General features: G+C 42.9%; 2 protein-coding genes across 7 annotated transcripts in view; one reads left to right on the top strand and one right to left on the bottom strand.

The window, feature by feature from the left end:
• Positions 1 to 2,369: 2,369 nt before the first annotated feature.
• On the top strand, positions 2,370 to 9,750 carry cd7al (cd7 antigen-like). The gene is made up of 5 exons (XM_086211260.1): positions 2,370 to 2,536; positions 2,748 to 3,101; positions 4,251 to 4,634; positions 5,605 to 5,705; positions 6,098 to 9,750. Exons 1-5 carry the CDS (start codon positions 2,476 to 2,478, stop codon positions 6,338 to 6,340), a joined length of 1,143 nt encoding a protein of 380 aa, XP_086067386.1. The 5' UTR covers positions 2,370 to 2,475; the 3' UTR covers positions 6,341 to 9,750.
• tnrc6c2 (trinucleotide repeat containing adaptor 6C2) overlaps positions 8,604 to 20,121 on the bottom strand; it is a 52,758-nt gene continuing 41,240 nt past the window's right edge. For 4 of the 6 annotated variants that reach the window (XM_086211256.1, XM_086211255.1, XM_086211259.1 and 1 more), the window contains 9 exons: positions 19,492 to 19,771; positions 18,723 to 18,887; positions 18,141 to 18,332; positions 17,686 to 17,835; positions 17,409 to 17,525; positions 16,789 to 17,004; positions 16,008 to 16,081; positions 15,616 to 15,755; positions 8,604 to 14,647 (listed from right to left, as the gene is read on the bottom strand). In XM_086211256.1, coding sequence (XP_086067382.1) covers positions 14,302 to 14,647; positions 15,616 to 15,755; positions 16,008 to 16,081; positions 16,789 to 17,004; positions 17,409 to 17,525; positions 17,686 to 17,835; positions 18,141 to 18,332; positions 18,723 to 18,887; positions 19,492 to 19,771 — 1,680 coding nt within the window. In that variant the 3' untranslated portion in view covers positions 8,604 to 14,301. The remainder of the gene's footprint in view (positions 14,648 to 15,615; positions 15,756 to 16,007; positions 16,082 to 16,788; positions 17,005 to 17,408; positions 17,526 to 17,685; positions 17,836 to 18,140; positions 18,333 to 18,722; positions 18,888 to 19,491; positions 19,772 to 20,121) is intronic. The other 2 variants (XM_086211257.1, XM_086211258.1) reach the window with 2 other exon arrangements.

The following is a 20,121-nucleotide window of genomic DNA, read 5'->3' on the forward strand; positions in this document are numbered from 1 at the left end:
GCTTTTGTCATGAGCAACTGTAGGAAATACCAATTTAGTTCTGGGGGGGGGGGGGGGGGGGTAGGTTGTCATGGGCATTGATTTAATTTTTTAAAAAAAAATTTTGGACAGATCTTAACATCTTGAATAAACTGAAACAAAAATGTACCTCCAGCAATACTCCTGACAATCTGGAGCGTTGTCCTTCACCAGATTGGTATTTACTACATTCCCAGTGTGCATTCCTGCGTGGTTTTGATGCTTGTCCATTCTTCCTATTGTCAGTTGTCTACAAGCGGCCTGTCTTGGAGGTTGCGTTAGAGAAACAATGTCCCAGCAGGTAAAGCAAAGATGCAGACTGCAGTTTCAGGTGGAGGCATTTGTGTGTCTGTGGTGTCTGTCACCTGTAGCTCCTCCATGTCAGGTCAGTTAAACTCAGTAAGTACCTAATGTTTGTTATCAGAGGTGGGTGCCTGTCTTACACAAGTATTCTTAGCCTTCATTTATGTCCTATGTTTTGTAATTCAGTAGCCATAAACTACAGGGTTGGACATTTAGACTCTAATGGTTCGATCTCTGCTACGACCCGGACTGAAGTGGTGAGTGGTGAAGATTCGGCGTCGTCTTCCTGGAATTATTTAGACAACTTGTCATGAGGCATCTCCATGCAGAGACGCTTGATGGGGTTTGTGTTGGGAGATTTGGCCTCTTCCCCAGTAAATCCCCAGGTCAGGTGGTGCTGGGACAAAAGAACATTGAACTACGTCATCACTACGACACTTTCTGTTTCGTTTCTACAGTTGATGTCTGTGCGCTAATGACTCATTAGAACTTTTTAAATGCACTGACTTAGCAAATCCGCTCACTTTTATTTTTGATTTCTAACAGAAACCACAAACTTAGAAGAGTAAAGACCAGATTGTCTGCATGGTGAGATACAAGAGGAGGCAAGTGATGAAATAACTGACTCAACAGACTTGTTGACAGCAATGAACACCATGTTTCAGAAGTAAAGGCTCGCACTGTTGGAATTGATTTAAAAGTGCTTTTTAGCGTTGTGTGGCGATATCAAATTTGCTGATGTTAAAGGACAAAATTTGACTTTTAATTTTATGTGACAAGGACCATATAAAGTTCCTGTTGTGTATAATATTCAGTTTAATTTATTTGCAGACTGGATATATTTTTAATTTGTCCAAAATATTTACAAGTTGTCTGTAGAATGATTGAGAACTCAGTGGGATTAAAAAGTGACTCAGATTTGATTTTCATAATAAAATAATTGCACGTATATTTGGGTGTGTGTGTGTGTTTGATTATGGACTCTAGTATGATGTGAGTACAGTGTTTGGTGTGTTCATGGCAGCGGCGCTCCACGTAGTGGCGTACGAGTAATACAACTTGTCTGGACTTGGGGAGTTGAACTTGTTGCTCAATTTGGAAGAAGCTGTTGTAAGAGTTTAGTGGTCAAAAACCCAAAAGAAACTTCGAAAATGTTCATCTGTTGTGTAAACAAAATTTTCTCTTTATTCGAAATAGTTTTCTTCAACAATATTAATGTTTTAAGCGGTTCAACACTTCAGAAACTGCAAAGAGTAATTTAACTAAAAACCATAAATAGGACTATATGAGAGACTTTTCTGTATGGAACAGGGAATTAAAGGACAAAAGGCTGATAAATCGAGATGAACGCTGTCACTGCGGCTGCAATCAAGAGTGAAGCCCCCTGACGGTTGTGCTTCCTGTAGGCTGCAGCTTCCAGGAACCAATTGCGGTTTCAAAAATGTGACTGGTCAGCAGCGCGAGTGTACACATCTAAAATGTAGGCTCTTCAATAGTTTGACTTGGAACACAGAAACTTGAATGTTCTAAATGTAATAAGTCTCTTTACATCTCATGTTCTGAATTCAAATTTTGTTGCAGCTCCTCCACAAGCAATGATTTATAGCTCATTTGTACTTTTATACCTCGGACAAACAGTTGACTTGGTAGATGGCAGTTAGGTGGTGACGTTCTCGTCCCTACTGAGGTTTCGAGCTCAGGAACTCATGAAACGAGCTGAGTTGCTGGACTGAAAGAGGTCAGTTTAAAACAACACTTCAGTAGCCTGTCTCAAGCTGAGAGCTGGAACTCTGGTTATGCTTGGTCCCAGTGTTTATTCTTGTTATCAAGTCAACTTGACACACGAGCGTCAACATTCATGTCTTAAGTCTTTGGACAGTCGGGCCTCAGACTTGTGAAAGCCTCTTAAGCCAGCGGGACCTCCACTGATGCAAATAGTCATCAAGTTGTGCACACACACACACACACACACACACACACACACATCCTGTTCAGAAGTAAGGAGATTGTGGTTTGATGGAGGTAGGTGGAGCTTTACGGAGTTCCTCTTCGTTCATTTACAGTTTCTGTCCTACATCCAGTTCTGGCTTCTTTCATCTGAGCTGTCATGCCAGCACCCTCCCTCGGGGGCCTCGACTAGTGTCAGCGAGGAAGATGGGAGCTCTTCAGCTCCTGGCTTGTCTGTGGACTCTCTTGGTGATTCCCACTGGTTCTGGTAGGTCCTCATGCTGAGGCTGCTGCTTTGATCTTTTGGTGCGTGATTACAGATCATTCAAGTTAACAGAAGTCGTCCTTTAAATGCTCGATTTAAAATGAATTTGTTGCCTAAAGACATCATCATTGAAATAAAAGTGCAACATTTCTGTAAGTCCCCCCCCCCCTTGACTATATATTCTTTTTAATCAATGTAATTTTTGTCTCTGTAGTTCACAGTAACATTCAGTTCTTTGAGAGACAAGCGGGAGAATCTGTGGTTCTTCACTGTTCCATGGATCAGAGACACAAAGAACCCTTTGGTGTCTACCTGAAACGTAGTTGGCTGCATCCCACTGAAGTCTTGTTCATGCACACCATGACTGAATTCAGCATGCACAACAACCAGGACAGAAGTCGCACCAGCGTCCACGGAGACCCGAGTAACCACTCTCTGGATGTGACCATCTCAGAGCTTCAGGTCAGCGACACCGACCGCTACTACTGTGAATTCGTGGTGGCCAACCCTTCCTCCGAAGACGAGCGCATTCCTGCAACGTCTGAGTTCTTCCTGCTTGTCAGTAATGGTGAGACTGAATGTGAGCTCATTTTACAAAAAAAAAAAAAAAAGCCATTCTTTGTAAACAACGACAATATAGATTAGATAAGATTAAGAAGATTATTCTTTCAATTGTTTTAAATGCAGAATTCATCACAATGAATAAAGGGAAATGCAGAGGAGGAGCAGGATTGAGAAACAAAAAGTTTTGATTGAACTAGATTTTCTTTACATTTATAGGGAAAAGTGAAGAAAAAATATAAGAAATACAATTCAAGAATAAAATAACAGTATTCATTATTGTCCATCTAGGTTGAGAATCCTTTTTATCCTCTCTCACAAACAAACTCATCTCTCTCTTATTCCCGTCTACTTTACTTTTCTTCGGTTTTCCACTTTGTGGGCGTTTGACCTTTAGGGCGTTTGTTTGTGACGTGTTTCCTCAGCTGAAGCTCACCAACAACACACCACGAGTACACGAGTATTGTTAAGACAAGTGCGTTTTGGTCCACGTGTCTTCCAGTATTTAAATTGCTGGTTAAAGAGATTCATAACTTGAAAGAGGATGTGTGCCACAACCTGGCAACCCAAAAAGTCTCACCTATCAATAATTGGTTCATCAACATGAAAAAAAGAAAAAAAAGAGAAGCCCAATAAAAAGTAAATAAGTCATTAAAAATAGAGACACACACATTCCGAGACATACGTTGTTTCTTTGAGGTGGGATTTTAGAGATATCTTCCAAAAAAAAAAAAAAAAAAACAACCCAAAAACAACAACGTTAAAAAGAATCAAAAGTAGCGTCACTGCTGTTGAAGTTGTTCACGCTTCATCGTCTCCAGAGCCTGAAATCTCATCCCTCATGACGCAGTCACGCCAGCAGGTACTGAAGCCTGGACACGGATGATCTGATATCGCAACATAACGCTGCTGGGTCAGCGCGTAGTGGGCGGAGTTTAGCGGGGTTCAGCTGTGACACGTCACGTCTTCAGACAGAGAGAGGAGAAAACTACAAGTGTAGCCAAGTCCCAGAAACGTGCTATAAGCAGAGTTTTCTGGAACGTTTTGGGGGTTCAGATTGATAGAATAACTTTAGCTGGGTGTCCAGCTGACCTGAGATCAGCCGGAACATGCAGCAGCTCTTTTTCTAAGCTTCTACTCCCTCTCCCCTCCCGAGATGCCCCTGGCTCGTTCGATGTAGGGAGACTAGATGTGTGTGCTGGGGGCTCGGCTGTCGTCCCCTGTCTGCCCCCACACGGGGAGAGCGTAGCTGTGGAAGGAGTGAGTCTGAAGCGGCAGCGGGGCCCGGCCCCCGTGGAGTTGTTGTACCACTCAAAGCGGCACCACAGCAGCAGGCCTCGGTCCTCCTCCCAGTCCCAGTTCCCTGCCGAGAAGGTCCAGCTGTCGTGGGCCCCCGGCCCCGCCGGCATCACCTGCAACCTGAGCCTGCAGCAGCTGCAGCCGGAGGACAGCGGCCTGTACAGCTGCCAGCTCCTCCTGCGTGGCAGGCCTGACAGCATCACCTCGCTAGGGAGGCAGGTGTTCTATGTGTCAGTGCAAGGTGGGTGGCATCTCCCGAGGGCCTCACAGCCACATTACGGGACTAACAGGCTGCTGTCATACTCACTCATGCTGCTGTTGTGCCTCCATGTTCCCCTCTTGCGCTGCCGTGTCAGCGTCCATCAGGGACTGACACGGCAGCCTCCTCCTCCTCAGCGAAGCAGCTGAATACTCGCTCTCATGTCTTATCCGTGTTCATTCCTAACGTTCACACTGACTACTGGATCTCCCTGGTTAGTTTTCACTTGCATTTCTGTTGATGTGAACACAACTGCAGTAACTGAAGACAAAAGACTTGAATGCAATGTGCTTTAAATACTGTTTACCCTAAATCTGACACGTTATCAGTCCAGTGAGTCAGCTGATCAATCAGACATCGCCTCTGAAACACACGACGGCGTGACAGTGATGAAAAGGTGGCAGACCGTTGCACTGAACTGAAGGATTTCTAGTCTTCCTTGGATGTTCACATGCTGCATGTTCTTGGGTCCTGTCTTTTAACATGTATTTTTCTTCCAAGTTTTGTTTTCTTTTATCACTCACTTCCTTTCTCTCCTTTACTTCTGAGCTGCTGTTTTGTGTGAACTTTTTTCGTAGTGGAATCAATAAAGTTTTTTTTTTGTAATTTGAAGTATTTAAATCAAACATAATACTGTCCCCCCCCCCCCCCCCCCAATGGTTACACACTCAAGGCCACTGCAGAAACTCTCAAAAATGTCAGAATCTTCAGAATCGGCGTAAAACAGCCGTCTGTGCAACCGATCGTGACAGGTTGAGGGTCTCGGAGCCCCACTTTTTTTTCAAACTCAACCCTCCAAATAGGAAGGAAGTTTGATTCACTGGTTTCTGCAGTTCCTCATGACTTGAGCTGCTACCCGTATGTTTTTTTTTTTCTCTTTTAATTCCCCAAGCTTTCTGAGTGTTACAAGTGCGCCTTCTCCTCCTCCTCATGGTTTCTCTCCTGTTCTCAGGGGGTCAGTGTGGCTGCTCCAGCTACTCCACGCTGCTCTACGCTCTGACCTCAGCCGTGGTCATTCTCTTCCTGCTCCTTGGATTAGTGCTGATTTATCAGGTGAGGAGAATTATTGATAACAGTGGAGCAGAAAAAAAGACTAATATGGGTTAAGTAGTACCCGGGTGTCACAAACAACACCTGCTCCAGAAGCGTATGACACAGTTCCGCTGCAAGCAACCACAAAACCACACGTGGTTTCAGAACTTGTTTTTGCTCCCCTTGACAGGAAGGACATGAGACACCAGTTCTGTTTGTCTTCAGTTTTGATTAGTTGATACATGAACAACTGCTTAGTATTTTTTCAAGGAAAAGCAACAGTTTAACCACTTTTAGCTTCCCGTTGACTATGACGCCCTCAGAGAAAATCACGCACTCGCATTCGAACACAGGAAGTGTGCTTTCGCTCTGTGTCCTTCACTGATTTGTCTTCCCCTCTCGATGAATGTCAGAATTTACGCCACAGTGGCAGGTCACACCCTCAAGCTCCCATCTACGAGGAGATGACGGGGGTGCTGCCCCTCAAACAGAAACTGGGGCCCCGACATCTGGAGGAAACCGAGTCATCCGAATACTTCAACTGCCACAAGAAGAAATCCTGTCCTGAAAACCATTATGAGAGCCCCATTGGGACCAGGGGGGCCAGGAGTGTTCCCAAGATATCCCAGGAGGAGTCTCACGTACCCCAGGAGTGAGTCTCAGGTACCCCAGGAGTGAGTCTCAGGTACCCCAGGAGTGAGTCTCCTACATAAAATATGAGCTCGATCACTCTCACACTGGTCCGCTCACTCTCAGTGACCCTGGACAACAGTTTGAATCCAAGTTTGACTCACCTTTTAAAAGTTGTCGACCTCTAGAATATTGGCCTGCTGCGAGTTTGAAAAAGAGTTCTGGATTTTTACAGTTCCTATGAACAAAGTCTCTGTGATAACTGGGCTCAAATGTACGCAAATCAAACGTGAAATGTAAATTTAGGATTTTTAAAAAAAAAAAATCACAATAAAAATATAAAATATGGAAGATCAACTGAGGGGTTGTTAATAGCCGAACAAGAACGCCTGTTCTTGGCTAATCAATCAAAAAGCATCTTGAGGATTTTTCTCGTCAATATATATATTTTTTTCAACATATTTACTTCACTCAAAGATATTGTTTTGGTCTCCGAGTGGGGAAAAAAAAAAAGAAAAATGCGGAATTTGCTTTGTAAAAAAACCATTTGCAACTGCAATTGTTGGAATGCTTTGAAACATGGGCTGATTTTTTTTTGTCTTATTTCCCTATTTTTGATCTTAGCGTAACAGAAGACATTAGTGATATTTTGTATCAGTTTATTGAAAATATTTTTTTAAAAATTGTTTTTTTTTTCATTTTTAGATTTTTGGATTCTTGAATATTAAAAGAACAAATGACACACTGACTCTTGCATATTTGTTTTTTCACACCCGTGCTGTTCCAGCTGAAAGTGGCGTTCTCATGTTCGTGTGTCTGTGCGCGTCACCGCCAGTGACTGTCACTCGGTAGAATATAAAAGTAGATCAAACTTAATGGTTGTTCGTCATTTTTCTCAAATCCAGATATTTGTCAAAACCCAAAAGAGGAGTTTTGTTATCCACAGACAAGAGTTACTCAGTCAGGTAGTCTGGAAGTCTGCAGTGAGCTCAAAACCAACAGATGAATCCAAATTAAAGCGTTTCATTCAAGACAAGACGCCCCCTTAACAGCCAAGAAAATTGGTAATTTATTAATATAGTCCGAAAGAAGCTCCATCATGGAAACATTTTTTTCCGGTGCATGTCCTTAACAATCACATTCTATGAGGAGAGAATAAAAAGAAAAGAAAAGAAAAAAGAACAACATTAAAAGCCACAACTTTGTATTTCAGTTACAGACATTTTTCCTTAATGTTTTTTTTTCCAAAGTAAAGAGAAAGGCAAAAGGCAAAGTACCCACATTCCCACCCCCCTCCCCGCCCAACACACAACCGCCCACCCTCGCCCCCCCCCCCTTTAAAAAAAACAGACAGCTTTAAAAGTCATGGGCTTTTTTTTTTTTCAGTACTACCCACAGTGCTTTAGCAGAAGGATAAGCGCTCATTGGTTAAGGGTTACACAGCATGGCGACACAATGTCAAATGTTTGCTAAAACATTAGATGATGATGATGAGAATAATAATAATAATAATAATAAGGGGGGGGGGGGTCTGAGAGACAAAAGAACAACCCAACACCAAACCCTGAACCCCAAAGTCTGAATCGACAAGCGCCCGTAGTAGAGGGGCGGGGCTTGGATTCTTCTTCCCTCCCACTTGTGCATAGATCATGATCCTTTAAATACCAGCTTTATTCCTCCACTTCAAACTGCCTCTGAAAAAAAACAACAACAACCTTGAAATCACGATGCTAACGTGTTAACAGACAGGAGAGATGATTACGAACAAACATCTCGCGCGGCGCTCCCGACGACGGGATGGAAAAGAACGAGATTGGAGGGGGGGGGGGGGGACGTTCAAAAACACATAAATGCATTTTCTGTCTTCATGACAAAAACCATTGAGCATTGTTTTGTTTTTGTTTGTTTTTTTTTTTTAAATGTAAAGCGATTTCTACTTAGATTTCACATGTAAAGCACTTTTTTTTTTCAAAGTTGATTCTCAGTTTTATTTGGTAAATATGTAACTTGCTACCAACAGTTTGTTTGTTTGTTGTTGTAAAGAAACAATGGTACTCGATATTTCTATTCAACTCATAAACCTTCAGTGCTTGCTCGGAGTTTCGTTGTTTTCAGTTACATTTTTGTTTTTTCAAACCTAGAAATGATGGAGTTGGTATCTGGAACCCTGGCCTTCCTGAGACAAAATCCGTATCTTTTTTTTTTTTTTTTTTTTCTCCTTTGATGAGTGTGCAAGATAGTGAGCAAACTGTGTCGCTTGCAGGAAAAAAAAAAATGTTTTTCTTTAAAAAAAAAAAAAAAAAAATCACAAATCAATACATACAGAGATCATCGGTCCACACTGAAAACAAATTGAAATATGACACAACACTGATCAATCCCAGAGTTCTGAAAAGTAGCATAAAATCTTCATTTTGCAAGTTTTTCATGTTCCATATTTGATGGAAGATTAATTTTATTTCATTTTTTTTTTAAACATTCCTGTTATAAATTCCTATTTCCTTGAACTTCAGACAAATGAAATGCTTGTAAACGACAGGTGGCTTTTGCAAAAAAAGGACAGAAAAGATAGGCACCTCTGACATGAGTCCTGTAACAAACTCACCTCCCTTTCCATTTCTCCATGAAGCTAACATAGGGATTACTAGTCCTTCTACAGCTATCTATGGCCACAGTTCTTTGTTGTTGGTTTTTTTTTTCTTCCCCTTTTTGTTTTTGTTTTTGTTTTTAAATTTTTTTTTGTACGTTTCTATATATTTTTTTGTATTTTTTTTTTTTAAATCTTAATAATTGAAACAAAAATGGTGCAATACTCAATGATAATCCTTGTATTGGATTATCCCACAATAAAAGCCACTATAAGGTAGATAAACTTTTTACAGATAGAATGAAAAAAAAAACAACAACAAAAACAACCCAAACTAACAAAAAAAAAAACAAAAAAAACAACAACAAATCCATTAAGTCCTTGAGTAAACATGTACACGTGAATTGTCACCATCTCCCCCTCCGTACTTGTATCTAGGATTAGCTGAGTGAGGGGTAGAAGACACTCAGTGCAACGTTAGAAGATAATAACAAGTGTCTATCAGAAATGACAGAACAATCCAAAATTAAAAAGATAAAACACAAAATAGAACGTACTGAGACATAACGGCAGGCCATGTGCCCTGTACACAGTTTCTTGCGCACACATTCATACATACATCTGACTTTCAAGCACGAGTCGACAGATGACTTTTGCATTTTTTTTTTTCCTCTCCAAAGATTTTGTACTTGTAACTTAATGCAATACATTTTTGATATTCTCTAAAAGCCCCTAAGTGTACTTGTCAGATGGCGAGAACAACAACAACAACAACAAAAATAAAAGAACTACTGACTTCACATTACATTATTGGCGTGTCATGATTCAAGTATTTGCATTCAATATTTTGTTTTTGTTTTTTTTTGTGTTGTTTTTGATATGTTTGTGATTCTTATCGACTGGGTAAAATATGCATTGAAATCAGGTGATTCACGTTGGGATTTTTAAACCGGCTAATTAACAAATACACAGTACAATCACTTCCAAGTACTGCAATATGTCATCGAAACCAGAACGTGCATATCCAACTCTATATAAGAAAGACTTTGCTTTCAATCAATCAAGTATCAGTTTACACCCCAAACCCAAAGAATTTCCTTCGTTATCGCTTATTCACGGGGGAAAAAATACATATTGCTCATCTTCAGTTGTATCGAACCAAGACCTTTCAAACGGAAATGAAAAGTTTTGGAGTTTTACGATCCAAGACTTTTGTAGAGGTGATAGCACACACCGTACTCATCACAGTATATGTATATTGTAGTGTATACATATATGTACTGCTATCTAGAACAGAGCTGTAGATGCTGGTGCAGCATGGGGAAACCCCCCTTCACTGTCAGGGTTCTCCAGTTAGTACAGGATGCTGGGAGGTCCTCGGCTATTGGGTCGGTCTGAGCTTGGATCAAGGCAGTTACAGAAACAGGCAATAGTGATTTTTGCTTGTGTGCTGCAGGACTGCAAGTCCTGAAAGGTAGCCTTTTTCCCGTTTTCTTACTTGTCTTTTTTTTTTCTGTATTTTTTTTTTTTTTTAAGACTTTGTACCTCTTGAAATGCACCGTTCTCCTCCTGCTGATGAGAGAGGAGAGGGAGGCTGATACAGTGGGCCCATGCCATCTGGGTCTGTGGAAATGTTCAGTTCAGTGGGTCCCGCTTTGAGCGGGACACAAACATAAAAACGAGATAAATACAGCATCCACAAAAAAAGGCACCCCGGCCACCAGTCTACTCCGTTTAGATGGTGGTAGTAGAAACCTGATGACCGGAGACGTTTCAGCTAGAAGTGCAGAGCTTTAACATATTATAGATCTTTTTTTTTCCATTTAGATTTTTTAGCATTTTTAAGATTTTTATGTCAAACTTCATAAAAATGACGTTAAAATGCGATTTAATTTTTTTTTTTTTTGGTTTTAAAAAAATATGTACCCGGGATTACCCATCATCAACTGTGCACTGTAGCAAACTGGAACCCCCCCTACTGAGTTCAGATTTTCTCCTTAGTATGGGGCGCACCCCCCCCCCCCACCCCACAAAAGCATAAAAAAAAAATCTCAGTCATGTGAGGGTGTGATGCTGCCGCCCATTTGTTTGATCCCTCCTGTCCCCCCGCTGCATCCTCCGCAAAGGTTATCGAAGCTCCTCCCAACTAAAGGAACACGAGTGCTTTCTAGAAAGGTACAGTATGACTCGGCTAATTGATCTTGGCACATTACATTGGCATCATTTACACAGGAGCCCAATCGGAGGCCATCTTTTCCCTTCCAATTAGCCATGAGGTCCGTTACGTAGTTACAAGATGGCCGAGGAATTTTCGCTCTCACAGTAGAAAGGACAGAAAACGGAGAGCTGCGTCTCATTCGTGGTATCATCAACTCCCCTACCCTGAGATCAAGCTGGACACACGTGTCTTCAGCGCAGAGAGAAAGGGCGACCGTCAATTAAGTGTTGAGGATGATAATCTGGATTACTGACAGGAGTGCACTAGTGGGAAGGGGGGGTTGGGGGGGGGGGGTGGGTGTTACAAGTGTTAGCGTCTGCTAAACTCTGAGAGGAGTGCTCGTTCCCGAGGCAGGTTTGGCTTGCTGTAAAGGGCCCCAGCCTCTAGTCTTTTGCATAGAAACAGATACGAGGGCCTGTTAGTGGAAAGGGGAGGGGAGGGATGGGGGGGGGTGCTGCTGGGTCTGGTTGAGGAGGAGGTTATAGCGTAGCAGCTAGGCAAAGGGCAAGGGGGGACAGCCTGCGGGCAGGCGGAGCAGCTTGGACCAACAAACACCCACACCCCCATCCCGTCTGAGACACCCTATTTTTACACATCTCAAGATACTACCTGGAAGTACTACAGAATACTGTTAAAACACAAAAGCATGATCAATTCAAAACAAATAGACAATCAATAACGGTCTGTAGTATTGATCCTTGTTTTGCATTCAATACACAGGATGAATATACAGAGGCACCTCTGACCAAAGTGTTTCTGCATATGAACAGTGAAGGGCTAGTTCAGCAGCCAGCTATTTGTAGACCACTGCATGTAGACAAGAGTAACACACGGAAATCAAAAACCAAAATTAAAAAAAAAAAAAAAAAAAGAACACTGGCAAAAATTCCAGAAATATGACTATTACATCTTCCAGCTAAAGTGATCTTTGTGTCAAAGAACTGAGAGATGGGGGAGGGGGGCAGGACGACAGCAGGGTCGAGCGGTAGTGGAGAACCATGATTGGCCAGTCTTGGAGGAGCCGCTTTATTGCCAGACTGAGTCCAGGAGGAAGTGCTGGGCTGTGGGGCTGCCGCCTGACACCCAGAAGACCACAGCAGAGAGGCACTCAGTGGACACTCCCCATCCCCCCTCCCCACTCCGACTGACCCACCCACTGGCCAGCGGGTGTCAGAGACAGCTGACGTTGCAAGTCTACTGCCTCCAAACAGAACAAGGCTAAAACATTTGGAGTAACAGTGATATTCACTTTGATATTGTTCAAAGAAAAGAATCATGGACTGCAGTCCCCCCCCCTCCCCCCCACAAAAAAAAGTCCAATGGTACATTTCCCTTCATTCTGCTACCAGGGGAACAACGCCAGACACATTTCCAAGGAATAGATACAGTACATTTAGGAGCAGGATTTTTTTTTGTGGTTGTTTTCACTGTTTTTGCTGCTCCTTAAATTTTTTTTTTGATTTATTGGATTGCAGTTGATTTGCTCTTCATAAGTGCTATGATAAAACCCTTTGAATTTATAAAAGTCTTAAGTCTCCTCTGTTTGTACAGTACCAAACGCAAGGAACACTCGTAGGTCTACTGCATTAGGAAAAAACCCCTCTTATTTGGTATTGTGCCAGATACCCAGAGCCGTCCAATCCCTGTGTGGATCCAGTCTGTGTTGGGTGTGGCTGTGGCACGCAGAGAGGAAGTGTGCGTTGTTGTCTACCCAGTGTCTCTCATCAGTACATTTTTGCTGCGTGCAGAGTTCAACAGCTGCTTCTTCCTCTTTGCAGAGTTTTCCCAACAGTTTAAAGGGGATTGGTGCCCTGGAGGGAATCCAAGTTTTGAAAAAAAGGGGGTAAGGTCTTTGAAGTTCCAAAATCTTTTGCTGCAAACAGCAACAATTAAAAAAAACAAAAAAACAAAAGGACAAAAGAGAGAAACCAGCTCTGGTGGACATCGAGTGCGGACGGAACAAAGGTCTATGGTGTATATTGCACAATGTAACTGTCACATAAAGGTGAAATCGGGTTCTTTTTCTTTTCCTTGGAAAAAAAAACAACTGGCGGACCATACAGACCTCTGGGCTCCATAAGAAATCGGACAATAGAAAATTCAACAAAGCACCAGTTGACGACTGGGTTCCAAACTGATGTCGACCAGGAGGATCTGGCCTTGCAGACGTCAATGATTAGGGCGCCACCACACGTACACACTCATGTAAGTATTGTGGAGACGTGCAGTGAGGTTGACAAATATTCTCTCAGCTTATGTGTTGTGATAGACATTTAAAAAAAAAAAAAAAAGCGCTTGGATCTAGACCTACGAAGAAGAACAGCGGGGTCAATCCCCTTGACAAGACAGATTGAAAGAATCAAGCTGATGATTGGTAGGGCCAGTCACGTGGCCAGGTCTTTCTACTGTCCAGTGACACCTGGTCACCAGTCGTGTCCTGTACCACTTGCTGGCTCAGAGGTGAAACTGTGCAAGATTTCATCTATTTCTTCAGTTACAAACAAAAAAAACACCAAGGCGGCTTGGGAAGGACCTGGGCCAGAGAGCACTTAAGGCTAATATTAGTGCTGAGAAACAAACATGAACAGAACTAGTAAAGGTCTTTGAACCACATCATTGGCCATGAACATGCTAGGAATGGTCGCTTGAAGTCTCATTTTGGGATGATTTTTTTTTTGTCTTTTTTTTTTTTCACAGAGGGAAAAGGAAAGTCTCAGATGGCAGCTTTGATTGCTTCTCCTAAAACACTTCACACAGAATGTCATGTATACTTATGGAAAAACAAAAGAACAACAAAAAAAAAAACCCTTAGAAGGTTTCTTGTGTTGTGTCTTACTTTAGTTGATTCTAGTCGATGCATTTGAAATATACCAAAGGGAATTTTAAAAAAAAAATAAAAAAAAAATAAGGTAAAGTAAACCTAACCAAAAAACAGACAGAGTGAACGGGAAGGGCTGGCGTCTGGAGTCTGTGTGGTGGGGACCCCAGCCCTCCGATTCACCATTCACAGTTCAAAACAGTTCAATTACTGATACTGATTATCGCCACATGATTTGCTTGGGTTTTGCTCCTGTACATATTGAATTCTTATAAGTTTAGTTTCTTCTCCACCCTAACCTCCACCGATGGCTTACATGACATTGTGGTGGTCAGCTGGGTGGTTAGTGTACTGTGGCGTCATCCTACATGGACTCCCCACTGAGCAGATCTCCAGGCAGCAGGGTGTTAATAGGGGTGGGGCTCCCGATCACCCGGGCGTCCTCTCCGCTTGGCGGTCCCCACAGACTGGAGTACTGGGGTACGCCTCCCCAAAGTAGATCACCTCCACTGGCCTTGCCTCCACCGCCACTGCTCCACTGGCCAATTGAGTGAGACTGCGATGCCCCGCCCATCCGGTTTTGATTGGTTCCTGGGTTGGCCTGCCAACTAGTGGTGTTTGCCCCCAGTGACTGGCCTTGTGCAAAGAAGCGGTTCACCTCCTCCTCACCGGCAAACTCTGCCAGGATGGTGGTGTTTCCAAGCACACACCTGAGAGAGGAAGCAGGACAATGTTTGTTCAGGAAGTGCACAATATGTTCCTGATTTGAAGGAGAGGGTTCTGATTCTGATACCAGCACTGCAAATGTCTCCAGCACTGGATACCAGTGGGCCAGTCAATCAATGCATGATGGAAAAAAAAAAAAAAAAAATTAGCCCTGAAACAGAACCCTGCTCCTGTTATCACTGGTACTAAATACAGGACATCAGTTCCTCTTTGCTTTTATAACACAGTAGCCTACACAGGAGGTTGCACTTTCCTTCTTCTGACAAGAGCAGTGAACTGATTGATATGTAACATTAGTCAGAGGGGGCCAAAGGTCACAAGACGTGTCAATATTTTTGCGTTCAGTATCAAGACTGTTTAAGTAGAGGATATAAAAGACTTGTGTGACTTCCCTCAGAGAATATTCCTGTTTTATAGAATTTAACCTGATCCAGGGCATACAACAAAACGATGATCTTATATCATATCGTTCCAGGTTGTATATGCAGTTGTTAAACTAATATTAAATGGGAACCTCCGTCATTTTATAGTTACAAAAAAGATTTCAAAATTAGCTGATAGTGTAGCTAACATAACTGCTGTAAGACAGTGAGTGTGTGTGCTGCTGTAACCACAACTGAATGTTGTTTGCTGCGGTGGCTGTTCCTACATGTGAAAAACAAGATGAGGGTCAACTCAGAACCTTGATCTGTGGTGGCTTTGTCCTGCCATGTGATATGAACTACTCTGAATATTATAGTTATATGCATAATATTACGGCACAGCTGTACTTCCATCTTCCATGTGACTGACCAGATACTACAATAACACGTCCATCAAGGGGGGGGGGGGGGGGGGCACAGAAAAGAAAAGAGCAACCCTGGGATCTCCCCAGGTCTGTCACTGAGATAGACTTAAGAGGGAGGAAGGCAGCAGCTGCAGAGAAATAAAAGTCACTCAAGCTGATCCTTACATGTGCAGAGACTTCTGGGCCTTAGCAGCTTCGTCCTTGGAGCTGTAGCGCACCACGGCGTTGCCTTGGGTCAGGTTGAGGTGGAATGTGATCAGGGGGCCGTGCTGCATGCACAGGGTTCGTAGAGTCGAACCATCGATCTGGAGCACAAACAGTGAGAAATGTGGTTACTGCTAATATACCAGTTTATTTCTTTTATTTATGATATATTTCAATTTGTTATTTATTTCCTTTATTGTGTTTGCTCTATTTTAGCCTGAGATGTTGTCTTGATAATTCATCTACCTGAAGTTCTTGTTTTGTATCTCATTTGTTTATCTTAACTTTCTCCAAATTTTTTTTTTTTTTTTTTTTTAAAGCTGTGGTAAGATTCAGCAGTAGACAATACGTACTTGAGGGGTGAGATTCCTCAGCACCAGCCAGCTGCTGGTCCTGTTGGAGCTGTCAGTACTCCAGGTGGTTCCCTCTGGAACAGTCAAATAGACCATGTTTTTTTTTTTCCAAGATGAAATTTTAGCTTATGTTCATTTGCCATGCTGTCACTTGAAGCAGTGCCTTTAATAAGTTGGTCCAGTGAGAAAATGCAGGATTTCAAACATTGATGCCCCTTCTTTAAAAACAAGGGTTCTTAACTGCACAACTGACAAAAAAGTCCTCTTCCTTCTGTGTGAATTTTAGACATATAGGACATTGAGAACGTGACCTTGTTCGTCAAGCAGAGCAACCTCAAGATGTCCGTTTTTTTCAGGGCGTTTACCCAGGCGACTGCTGAGCAGCCGAGGAAAATGTGCAACACCTGCTTAATGCATCTTCTGCACTGTTTGTTTGCTAGGTGCGAAATACATCAGAGATGTTTATGTTCACTCTGTAGAAAGGTACTGTGATTGGAGTTTCACTGTCAGATAAAGAAAGTGGTTTTACTTTTGCTACCACAGGAAAAGTCTTTGCTGAAGCAAGCTCTTGATAACATCAAAGACTGAGCAGTTACGCATTTTTTCATTATTCTTGCTCTGATCATTGCAATTACAAACTTTGACAACTGTGTGTTAAAATGATGATATCTCAAATGTGTTATTGTAAACCTACAACCTATTCATAACGTGACTATAAGATTGTTTCAGGCCGGATGCTTCCAATGAGAATACACAAGCATATTCTAGTTTAGAGCCTCACCAGAGGAGTAGGCGCCACTCCAGCCTTGGGCCAGACCCAGTGAGTTGCCCCCCCAGGTGGAGGAGGGCTTGGTGTTGGTGAGGCCCGGTGGGGGTCTGGAAGGAGCTGTGGTGCTGCGAGGCCCCTGAGGGACTTTCCACAGCTCATGGGTCAGAGAGGCCTGGCTCTGGGAGATAGGCCCTGGGGACCAGGTGGACTTCACGTCAGACAGTTTACCTTGAGACAGAGAAGACCGGAGAGGAAAGTTAGAGATGTAGAACTACAACCAAGTCAGGGCCCACGCTGTCTCTTTATGAAATATAAAAAAGAAGAAATAAATAGTGCCTTCCTACTTTCAAATGACATCCTATTTTCAAAAATGTTGCCATAGCACATACAAAGAGTGTGTATTGATGTTATGATCACATGGGGTGGGGATGGGAGACATATAGGGGAAGTTACTGTCTTAGTTGCAGTAAGGGTGCTGTCTAAAGGCTCTGAAGGGAACAACTGCAGGGTCACAAAAAGAGGTTAAGGTATGGTTCAGGTTAAAAAGAAGTGGAGGACAAGGGCTCCTTTGTTTTTGGTGAGGAGAGGTTTAACAGGTCCACACATAGAGAGAAGATACTCTGGTAGTGTACCTGAGCTCTCACCGTCAGAGGAAGACAGAGTGAAAGAGCTAGAGTAGCCACTGACAGGCCAGTCACTGCTGGATGAAGGCAGAGAGCCAATCTGAAGAGGAGGAGCTGGGGAAGAGGCTATATAGTCGGAGATGGTGTTGTGGCCAGAGACAGAGAGGAAAAAAGAGCAACTTCACGTCAGCATCAGTGAAAGTAAACTAATACTCGGGCCTGTATGTGGGTCAGCTCAAGATCCAATACACGGGATACAATTTATTTTTCTTCCTCCTGTCCATACCTCCATTCCTGTCCCGCAGCAGGTATCGGTTAACGTCGTGGATGTTGGTGTTGATAGTGGGACCGCTGGGGACGCTGCCAGGGGTCATGTTGGGGTCATTCTCAGGGTCAATATTCTGGAGGCCCTTCCATGGTACACCTGGGCAGAATTCTGAGCGACACAAAAAAGTTATTAAGACAAGATCAGATTTCATAAAATATGAAAACTGTAACTTCATCATACATGTAGTAGCATATCTATCATATTTATTCTGAGACTGATACCACTGCTGGAGAGCAGAGTTATAGAAGCAGTTCCTCTCTTTTCTTCCTGCAGTTGCACTTCTAGCTTGTGATTAAATTCGGCACTAGTTTTCATCCTGCCTGTGAAATCTTTAAACATACAATCACGAGAGGGCCCACTACTGTAATAAATACAACGGCTAAAATATTAGTATTTGTACTTCAAATTTGTACCTGGAGGCCAGTTAATGTTGTTCCCATTTGAGATCTTTTCATTGGGGCTCTTGCCCTGACCCCAGCTGTCTGGGGGCACCAAGGGACTTGAGGGGGACTCAGAGGTGGACATTAGATTGTATGGGCTGTATGAGTCCTCCATTTGGGGGGGCTTCCCAGGGGGTCCCAGGGTGGAGGCAGCAGATATGGCACCTAGAGACCAGAAAGGCACAGCTTAGATTAAAATGATAACAGCTGGTAGTACATAAAAAGCCAAGTCTCTTATCGTGGCCACATGCACACAAAACCAACAACACATGCTTCCTCATGCCTGAAAGGAACTTAATTTTTTCTCACAATTCTCCCCCTTGTGAATTATGCTGCCACATGACACTATCAACCTACTGGCGCTTCACAATACAAATGCCTAAAGGGACTGCACAAGTTTGTGGAAGATGCACCTTTATTTAAGATGTCAAGAAAATGTAATTAAATATTAACTTTGCAGGATATTATCATATACCTCTCATTATCCTTCACACAAACACTGCACATTACTAACACCAGTGTGTGCAGGCCAGCTTGTGTGCTTCTTCAGCCTACCATGCTTGTTGAGGTTGTTCTCCATGTTTGAGGAGTTGTTTGAGAGGTTGTCCATGGAGTTGGAGTGTGTCCACTGGGACAGGCGGGACTGGGGCTGAGGGGGTTCCTTCAGGGACAGACCCCCAACCTCCATGCAGTTTACATTCATGTTTGGATTCAGTCCAGCTGCACACAAAAAACATACACAAAAATCTTTCCACAGCTCATAAGAAAATTAATGGCAAAAGTGAGTTGTGTTTGAGGTCTGTTTTAATTGTTTTCCAACTCGCAATTCAGGGCAGGAATTTTGGATGGCAAAGCCAATTTTAGTCTGCTATTCCTGTTTTGGATTCAAATTATGTAACTAAAAATGAGGGTTCCTTAAAAAGAGATGCTTGTATCTAATAAAGGTAAGTTTTTCCCATTAATAACACCGTAAAAGTGTAAAACTTCTCTCTTTACACTGTAGAAGTGTGAAGAGACGTGTAGAAACATGTTTTGATACTTTTACTTTACTAAAGGCTCGTATCAGCAGATCAATATTTATATTACAAGGGAGCTAAAAAAAAAAAAAAGGCATCCACAATATGAGATGAGGGGTTGCAGGAAGCGGGTTGAACTCCTACGAGTCCTCATCAAGGGCACCAACCTATCACACAGAATTACTCTACTGACACTAGATGTGGTATGAACTCAAATACCAGCTGCAACTACCACTGACTGAGACCTGAATTGTTTGAGGAAAAACTGGGGCTTGGCTTTTATTCAATCTTTCCAGTCCCAGACTCACAAAGAGAGTAGGTGCTGTAGGCGTTGGGCGAAGATGGCGACTCTTTGGTGTGCAGTGTGTCGGTGAGGCCTGGACCCTGATGCGGGCCTGTGAATGGGTCCAGGGTTGATTTGCCGGAGCCAGGGCCTCCAGCAGGGCCACCAGAGTGATGCAGACCACCAGGGGAGGAAGAAGAGGAGGAATGAGAGGGAAGTTGCTGCTGCTTCATCAGCAGCGCCTGGTACAGCTGACGCTGGTGCTGCTGGATCTGCTGCTGCATGTTGGTGATTGTACGTGCAACCTTGGTGACAAGAGAAGCGTTGTCAGAACAGTCTAACAAAGTGCATGATGACGAGGGGAAAAGCAATAGTTTACTTTAAGTAGAAGTTTAAGTTAGATAGAAAAATAATGAAGATGAGGGGAAAACAACAGAGGGGGAAGGAAACTGAGCTGAAGTGAGATGGGTTATCGTGCACAAAAAGAGAACAAAGAAGTTGTTGGTTCATGTTGAAGAGAAGTGTCTGATTCCCATGTCGCTATGTGAACATTTGAGCAACTCCTGATGTAACACTTCAGGTTTTGTCACTGATGTTGTCATGGCAGCATGTGACTATCAAAATGTTGTAAGAAAAAAAAAGAAAACAAGTCATG

Source organism: Aulostomus chinensis, chromosome 8 (assembly GCF_037954235.1).
Source record: "Aulostomus chinensis isolate RoL2024-O1b breed Wild chromosome 8, RoL_Achi_v1.0, whole genome shotgun sequence".
In the NCBI taxonomy this organism is placed as follows: Eukaryota; Metazoa; Chordata; class Actinopteri; order Syngnathiformes; family Aulostomidae; genus Aulostomus; species Aulostomus chinensis.

Excerpts from the sequence above, each read along its gene's own strand:
- cd7al (XM_086211260.1), top strand. The coding sequence starts at position 2,476 with ATGGGAGCTCTTCAGCTCCTGGCTTGTCTGTGGACTCTCTTGGTGATT. Across the intron at positions 3,102-4,250 it reads CTTCCTGCTTGTCAGTAATG|ATGCCCCTGGCTCGTTCGAT; the intron begins GTGAGACTGAAT and ends TCCCCTCCCGAG. Across the intron at positions 5,706-6,097 it reads GATTAGTGCTGATTTATCAG|AATTTACGCCACAGTGGCAG; the intron begins GTGAGGAGAATT and ends GATGAATGTCAG.